This window comes from Drosophila innubila, assembly GCF_004354385.1.
Source record: "Drosophila innubila isolate TH190305 chromosome 2L unlocalized genomic scaffold, UK_Dinn_1.0 4_B_2L, whole genome shotgun sequence".
In the NCBI taxonomy this organism is placed as follows: domain Eukaryota; kingdom Metazoa; phylum Arthropoda; class Insecta; order Diptera; family Drosophilidae; genus Drosophila; species Drosophila innubila.
Genome location: NW_022995372.1, coordinates 14691603 through 14700021, shown reverse-complemented (window position 1 = coordinate 14700021; position 8419 = coordinate 14691603). Strand labels below are relative to the sequence as shown.

General features: G+C 37.7%; 2 protein-coding genes across 2 annotated transcripts; one reads left to right on the top strand and one right to left on the bottom strand.

The window, feature by feature from the left end:
- Positions 1–454: 454 nt before the first annotated feature.
- LOC117780633 lies at positions 455–1751 on the bottom strand. The gene is made up of 4 exons (XM_034617242.1): positions 1611–1751; positions 1098–1552; positions 750–1037; positions 455–680 (listed from the first exon to the last, which is right to left on the bottom strand). Exons 1-4 carry the CDS (start codon positions 1721–1723, stop codon positions 526–528), a joined length of 1011 nt encoding a protein of 336 aa, XP_034473133.1. The 5' UTR covers positions 1724–1751; the 3' UTR covers positions 455–525.
- A 1603-nt stretch (positions 1752–3354) lies between these two features.
- On the top strand, positions 3355–4645 carry LOC117780776. Its single transcript, XM_034617425.1, has 4 exons — positions 3355–3543; positions 3603–4057; positions 4114–4401; positions 4463–4645. The coding sequence occupies exons 1-4, from the start codon at positions 3431–3433 to the stop codon at positions 4582–4584; spliced, it is 978 nt and encodes a 325-aa protein (XP_034473316.1). The 5' UTR covers positions 3355–3430; the 3' UTR covers positions 4585–4645.
- Positions 4646–8419: the final 3774 nt, after the last annotated feature.

Here is an 8419-nt window from a genome sequence, read left to right as displayed (position 1 = left end):
TATCTCTGCTTAAGTTGGATTATCTCTGTACAGAGCATCCAATTGGCAATTGAATGGAAAGATTCGATAGATTCGATTTGTCGAGCGTACAGTTTATTTGCCCAGTTTCAGCCCCATCACTCTATTTGAAGAGTTCCCTTATCTTCTTCCCCTTATCAACTTCCACTTGAGAACTTGTCTAAATGCCCTCCATGTGTGTGGGTTTGATTTTATTTTATTTTTTATTTTTATCTTTTTTTTTTATCAAATTTCATTTGATGTCGTTGGGCTTAAGCCAAAATTTATGAGACGGAAACATATGTTTCGGGAGTCACTTAAGGGTTAGTCTTATATGTCAGAAAAGTTGGTAAGTGCTGGGCATGTAAATGGATTCATAACATATTTAAAGGGAGGGAAAGTAAAAGAATCACTGAAATACATCCGTGTAAAAAATATTTAAATAATATAGTATATATAAGCTGGCTATCAAGCTCAAATTTATTTCAGCGTTTTGTTTATTCACACAACTTTATAAATTCATAATTCTTAATTGCAGAGTGCTCCTTCGTGATTAGCAGACTTGCCACCCTTCTGAGTACCCCTCTCCATTTCACGTAGAACAGAATTCATTAGTTCCACTTCACGCTTGATAAAGTCAAGACACTTTTCCACTTCACGTCGATTGTAGTTGACATCAATATCTAATTAAAGATTTATTAGTCTTTGGATTTTTATATTGTTAAAAAGTATGTGGATCTGTTATAGCTTACCACGACGCTTGCACAACATGCGATACATAATTTGGATGCCATCGAGAGTACGTTCCTTGTCCAAGTCGTTGCTGACTATGGTGTCCTTGCAAAGGGACAAAGTTTTCTCCCATTTGAGGCCAAGAGCACGTGCTTGATTGTAGGATCGTTCTAGTTTGGCCAGATCGTTCTTTAGACCCAGCACAGTGAGAGCTGCCTCACTTGTGATCTTCACCATGCGCTGACGCATTTCCTCGATCTCCAAGAGCTTTGTGTTCTTCAGCTCATTGATCTCCACTTGGGCGAGCACTAGAAAAAAGGGTTAGTCAAAAAATAAAGAAGATACGTATATATTAGCTTTAGACTTACTCAGGGCATCACAGCGATCAATGCAATCCTTGGGAGAGACAAATATGTCCGAGATCTTGACGACATCATCCAGGACTCTCTCATAGGGCTGAAACTGGCGCACAGTCTCCTTGAGATCATCGCGAAAGGTGCTCAATTCGCTGATGGATCTCTTGTATTCATCAATTCCCCTGGTCAGCTCATCATGGAGTCCTTCCTCTTCACGTATGATCTTCTCAGCAGTGCGTTTCTTGTCCGCACAGTCCTTAATAAAGCCATTCACCTCGATGAAGCGTTTTCTTAGACGCTCCTGCATCCGATACATTTGGGCAATACGTTGGTGATTGAGTTCTGATTGGCGTTGTGCCTCCTCAAGCAACTGACGTTGCAACACCACCATGGCATCATTCTCCCGAGAATTCTCTATGTAAAGCATCTCCACCGAGTCACCTGCCGAGTCCCAGTTGGGTGGCTTCCTGTTAATTAATCTCTGCATTTAACATTCAGATGGTCGAGAATAATCTATTAACTTACACGAAGAAACGCTCCTGCTGGCGAGAGAGCAGATACTCGCCCACAGCCTCCTCGGGATTGAGATCCAAGTTGCCGATGACATCGGTCTTAAAGGTGGGCTTACGGCGAGGCATTGTTTTTCCTTTTGATTATTTATCGCACTTTGTTTAATAAATGTATTATGAGCTTTTGATGGAAATATAATATGAGCTATTGACTGAATGTGAATGTGAAGTGTAAACAATGTGAACTGATTCAGTATTTGTGACAGCATATACTCAGATATTCTCATTGAAAATAGATTATATCCAATAAACTGAATTGAGTATGGAATGAAATTCTTTAAAGAATTTGTGCAATTTATAAAACTTGAATTGTATAAATTGAGAATTGTGTATGGAATTTGATTAAACGATTGTATTTAAAAAAAAACTATAATTCATTATCTTATACAAAGAATCATACCATACCAAACCAATAAAGGTTACGGTTTCGGTTCAGGTACGTTCCGAAACAACTATTTCATCAAAAGGTGATATTTCAGTTTTCTTCTTTCGGTTTCGGTAGCACCATATCAATTTGGAAACATTTTAAAATGATAAGGTGTCGTTTTATAATAATTATGACATCAAATAAATATCTAGATCCAGAGAAATAAAATTTTCTGAGCGAATTTAATTAAAAAACATAGGCAAAACTATGACCAAAACGACATTCCGCTTGAAAATCGATAAAGTTTTGACAAAGTTATGACAGTTCGAAGTTGCTCAAGCCTCTGACCTAGCAACTTTACAAGCAAGAAAGTGAAAGGCCTCAGAATCAAGTTTAAAGTGTCGCTTTATACTAATTTCGATATAAGGAGTTGATTAAAAATAAAAACTTGAGATTTAAAATTTTGAATTATCAAAATTTCAAAGGGGGCGACCCTTACCATCAACATAGAACCATGGCTTCGATAGTCCAAAAATAATAAAATTTTCTAAATAAACAAAATTTGAATACAGAATGAATGTAGAGGCCAAACCATGATCAAAATGAAATTCCGCTGGAAAATCGGTCAAATTTTGACAAAGTTATGACAGTTCGAAGTTGCTCAAGCCTCTGACCTAGCAACTTTACAAGTCAACATAGAATGTTGACTTGATCACCTTCGGTGATCGAAAAATAATAATCTTTTCTAAATGCTAAAAATTTAGATGCATGACGAATTAATAAATCGAATTATGATCAAAACGGCATTCCGATTGAAAATCGGATCAGTTTTCTTCAAGTTATGACAGTTTGAAGTATGACAACTCTTTGACCTAGCAACACAACCGTACCGGTACAAACTTTTCGGATTTGGTGTTATTCCCTGATCTTATAACATATTGTTAAAATATGTGTATTATGTGTGTATTTTATTTTCATGTAAAATAATATGTTAGATTTTTATAAATACCAAGATACATTTTTCTTTTTACTGAATTTATCCGAATATGTTCTCATATATAACATAAGTTCTGTTACCCGCATTTCAGTTTTGTGTAATAACAGTGCTGTTATTTATTTCTTATGATTGTCTTAATAGCTGTTAAAAACGAACTTGATGTTAAATATTGGATGTTATTCCACCCATTTATAAAAGTTACAAACAATCGTTGCTATAAACCGTCGATTGCCTAGACAACCAAAGTTCAGTGCAAATAAAACAAAGTTTACTTGGTTGAAAATGTTACAAGCTTCGTTAGTTATTAAACAAACACTTGTAAAACAAACGCTGTTGTAGGAGTTATTGTTATATATTTTATTTTTCTTGAGTTGCGTTGAGTTATCGGAGCTTTTTATTCATAACTTTCGAAATGCCACGCATAAAGCCAACCACAACTATCGATGTCCTGGGCAATCTGGACATGCGGCCCGAGATGGCAGTGGGCGATTATCTGATGTCCAAGGCGCAGCAGAAGTTCTTTGTGTAAGTGACAAGGTCAGAGGCATTCCCGAAATCCATATTTAACAATTGTGTCTGCAAAGGAAACCGCCGAATCCGGAGAGCGCTGGAGACTCCGTCGAGTTACTCTATATCCATAATACCCGAGAGCATGAGAAGATGTTGAAGTTGCAACAGGAAATGCTCGATAATTGCAAGCAGCAGTCGCTAGTGAATTCCGAGCGAGTAAAGGAAATGTACAGGACGCAGGAGAAGCTGAGGCAACGCTTCATCGATGTGAACAGCTTTATCAAGGACTGTTCCGATAAGAAAAGACTCGCTGAGAAGGCGATCAACGATGAGTCACAGCTGCACGAGGAGCTTAGTAAGGATATCGAGAACATCAAGACCTCGATTGACGAGCTGACGACATTTCGCGAAGCCCTCAAGGCAACTGTCGAGGAACTGCAGCCCTACGAGAAGGTGCTCGATGAGGTCGTGAAAGTGTCGGACATATTCGTCTCTCCCAAGGATTGCATGGATCGTTGCGATGCGCTGAGTAGGTCTGAAAAAGTTGCTTCTTATTCAGTTATTTGCGTTATGCCTTTCTTATAGTGCTTGCTCAGGTGGAAATCAGTGAGCTGGAAAATAAGAAGCTCCAAGAAATCGAGCAGATGCGTCAGCACATGGTAAAGATCACAAGCGAGGCAGCTCTCACCGTGTTGGGCCTGAAGAATGACTTGTCTTTCGTACAAAGGTCTTATACCGAATCCCAGGCTCTCTGCTTCAAATGGGAGAAGATACTGGCGGCAACTAAGGATGTGATCGCAGCTCATCATATGGAAAAACAGCGCAATATAGATGCAGTGCACTCATTGTACTATATGCTATGTCGACGAAGGGGTAAGTTATTTTTCTATGAATTTCCTTACTATATACTATACATTTATTTATTTAATTCTAGATATTGCGCCCGATATAAGCCGTCAAGATATGGAAGGCCAATTGGACTTTATTAAGAATGAGCTGGATTTGTTGCAGGAGCTCTTAAAGGAGTTTGAGAAATCGGACAATACGAAAAACTAAAAGCTGGCACAACGAAATTAAAAGTATTTGTATAAATAAAGATTTTTTTCTTAAAAATAAATTAACTAAGTTTTCTTTTCTGTCCTTTAACAAGCTGCTATTATTTATGTTGAAATCCTTTCCTTTGACTGCAGATGAAGCATCTCGTTTGCCCCTGTTGCAACAGCTCTTAAACGTTATTAATAGTGCCCCACTGCAATCGCTTGTTGATGCCACTTTCTAATTGCTTTTACCTCATAAATCTTGCACCCAACTAGCCCGAACTATGCCCCAACCCATCTACAGCTGCAACTTAAGATGAATGCGACGCGTTTTGGGTTCGTTTTCATTTACGGGTTCGGGTTGGTGTTGGGGTTGGGGTTAGGGTTTAAATGGAGGTCCGAGTATTTGTCGCTGTCTCTTCCTCTCTTTATCTCGTTCTCTCTTATTTGCTGCAGTTATCATAAGTCACACAATTGTCGGACACTCAAGACAAATGCGACGCTGCATTGCCCGTTGGCTTATTTAATTAGAAAACTGGAGACATCCGGAGTAGGAGCATCTACTACCTCATTGTTACTCCGGAGTGCAGTTAACGGCCTGTCGCATCAATTGCACATTACGAACTCCATACAACTCCAAACTCCGAACACTTGACGGCTTTTTAATTACGTCAGTCAAGGAATTCCTCTCAACTGTCTCCCTCACTCTTTCTCTGTCTGCCTCTCGCTTGTACTTTCCTAACAATTAGCGGCGCGGTTGACAATAGCTAAAAAAAACGAGTATTGTCAGCGGGAAAAGCATATTGAAAAAGTTTTTTTAATTACCTCCAAAAAGTCGAATGCTGGTTTTCAATTATTCATTGACAGCCTTCGCTTCGCCATTTAACCTGTCGACTACTTGACATTGTGTCCCAAAACTTGGATTGTAACTCTTAAAAAAGAGTAAACGACTGAGAAATACTCTGTAGATTCTTGTGGAATTTTGCGAATTTTTATTCATTTTAAAACTAATATGTGTTTGATTTATTTCAAAATTTGTATCTTAATTATTTATTTATTTAGTTAAATAAAACATATTGCCTGATTCACTTACATTTTTAGATTTAATAAATTAGGAGCCTTACTAATAATTTTAAGTACATTATTTTAAAAAGTAGTTTTTTTTATTGTTTAAATTGATACAATTTTATTGAATACATTTCTTTTGATTTTATATATTTAAGGAACAAATTTTTAGTTTAATTTAATTTAAGCACTTATATATCATAGCAGATTTCAAATTCCCAACAGAGTTTAACTAGTTTATACTACGACCTCCTGATTTTTATCAGAGACAAAAATAACAACTAAAATATTTTGAATGATCATCAGGGTGTAGGACCCAATTGAATTCAATTGATTTCTGAAGGGTATAAAAAGTTTTCACCAAAAGTTCTCATCAAAAGTCGTCGGCTTAACACTTTTATTGACCCGCAAAGTTGAATGCACTTTTGCTTAAAACAAGTGACAGCATCTGTTGCTCATGTCGCGTGTCTTTTTGTCCTTCGTATTGCATAATTAATAATATGACTAACTAACCAATTGAATTGAATTCGAATTAGTCGCAATCTGGCAAAATGACAAATAAACCGATTTAAAAAGGGGAAAAGCAAATTTTTGAAGTAGGGAAAATTTGGAAATAACTCATATGATTTCCAGCCAATGGAGCAGAAATTGAAAAATTATCCCGCTGCGACATGCCGACAAATTCAATGCCCAAAATAAATTTAAAAATCTCTCCCAACTCTTTCGGTAATTCGGATTTGACAGTGGTGTGGGTAGTGGGAGTGGTGAGGGAATGGGAGGTGGGGGAGGGATTTGACATTTTTATACCATGTCGTTTTCTGTTCGTGTTTTGATTCCAATTTCTAAAGACATTTCCGCCCCGCATTCGAGTTGGTTTTCAATAGGTGTTAGAACTCTGCCGTTGCCTGTTGTTGATATATGAAAACATTTTAATTAATGCTGACAGCTGGAAAAGTCGCGGTTGCTTTTGTTGTGTAAATTTCCCCCACACCTTCTCACCTATTCTCTCTTCTTCGCTATCAACTTGAATGTGCCTCGATAATTATTATTGGATTTCGTTCTGCATTTACTACTGGTTTTCATTTCAATTCAGCTCGTCTTGTATTTTTCGTCTTTGGTTTATTTCCCCCGTTTTTTCATTGACCAACACATCAACAAATTAATCCGCTTAGCCTCGCATTTTTACCTTATTGAGTGGGTGCTTCCCCGCTGGGGTCTGCCAGACTACACGGGCTAGACAACTGCCAGACCCAGAACTGAGAACTCAGAGCCCAGAACACGGTACTTGCCCAGACGCATAACCAGACAGTTAAGCTTTAATCCTTAATAGTTTAGCTCGAGTTCGGTTAAGCATGAAGGCGAAGGGGCGTGGTGAGGGGGGAGCCGTTTTCTAGGGTTTCCTTTTGTTGATGTTGTTGTTATTCTTGTTGGCCAGGTGTCAGGGTGAATGATTGAGCCACTCGGGGAATGTCCTGAACAGCCAGCCAGCTAGTTAATTAATGGTTTCATTTATTAAAGTATTGTCCATAAATTGGCGGCGATAAGAAGGATTTGTTGCTTATGTATTTATGATATGACTAAAGTTAAAATATATACAGACGAATACAGCTGAAAGGTTTAAGGCATTGCAATTTAGTATTCTTTAAAGTCTCTTTAAAATTTAATCTAGAATTGTTGACTTTTTAACTAATGAAGACACACACACTTTCTTTAGATTTAAATAAAATATGTGAATCAACGAATTGAACTTGGAATTTTAAACAAATATGAAATTATTTACATTTTTTGTGTATCAAATGCAACAAATGAAAGCCACAATTACTACACAGCTATAAAGATATATTTTTACTATTCTCTATTGAAATATAATATATTTCCATATTTATAAAATTAATGAAAACCACTTAAAGCATTTACATTTCCCGTTTATTTGTTAAATCAATATATTTACTTATTTATGTAGTTTAAATAATATTTGACGATACTGAAATGTCTGAAATGCCACAAAGATAATTTATAAATGGCAAAAATGTTAATAAAAGCTAAAAGCTAATACTATAATAATATTAAATCGAATGCCAAAGACAGTAAAAATATTAAGGATACGAGTATCTGGGAAAATGTCAAGTTTTCTTTCAGTTGGCAAGTCGAGAAAATCGCCTTGTCATGTCACTTGGTTGCCAGCAACAACGTTCGCCTGTCGGCCAATGCACTCTCCCAGGGTGCAGCAACAACAACAGCAAACGCAATAACAACAGCAACAACAATTTTCATGGTAATAACAATATATAACACACAAATTTGAATAACAAATTAACTCGCATACACACACATGCACATGCACATGCACACACATACAACTGCACTCTGTGACATCTCAGACTGTGTGGCGTGAGCCTCGAAATTGCCATTCAGTCAGACGGGGTTCGACTTGCCGACAAAACATAATTGAATGCCTGCAGGACACACACGACAAAGCAGCAGCAGCAGCAGCAGCACAGGAGCTGTTGCAACAATTTTGTGGATGTGGCAGTGGCAGTGGCAGTGGCAGTCATAGAGAAATAGCCACAAAATATTTGCTTATGCCGCTGTTGCCCTAACTGGTAAAAGGCAAACGGCAGCCACAGGCTGAACCGGCCAACATTCGAATAGGGCAACCATCCGATTACCGTCCAAAGTCCAAAGTCCAACGTCCATCAAGCATCGAGGCATCGAGACCAAATGCAACTTGCCACAGCGTCAACGTCAACGTCAAACTTGCATAAATCAACACAACAACGTTGCTGCCA

What these genes read in the sequence shown, in the direction of transcription:
- LOC117780633 (XM_034617242.1), bottom strand. Translation starts at nt 1,723, where the DNA reads ATGCCTCGCCGTAAGCCCACCTTTAAGACCGATGTCATCGGCAACTTG. An exon ending in TGATCGCTGTGATGCCCTGA is followed by an intron (nt 1,038 to 1,097) that starts GTAAGTCTAAAG and finishes CCTTTTTTCTAG; the next exon opens with TGCTCGCCCAAGTGGAGATC. An exon ending in CATGTTGTGCAAGCGTCGTG is followed by an intron (nt 681 to 749) that starts GTAAGCTATAAC and finishes ATCTTTAATTAG; the next exon opens with ATATTGATGTCAACTACAAT.
- LOC117780776 (XM_034617425.1), top strand. Translation starts at nt 3,431, where the DNA reads ATGCCACGCATAAAGCCAACCACAACTATCGATGTCCTGGGCAATCTG. An exon ending in GGATCGTTGCGATGCGCTGA is followed by an intron (nt 4,058 to 4,113) that starts GTAGGTCTGAAA and finishes CCTTTCTTATAG; the next exon opens with TGCTTGCTCAGGTGGAAATC. An exon ending in TATGCTATGTCGACGAAGGG is followed by an intron (nt 4,402 to 4,462) that starts GTAAGTTATTTT and finishes ATTTAATTCTAG; the next exon opens with ATATTGCGCCCGATATAAGC.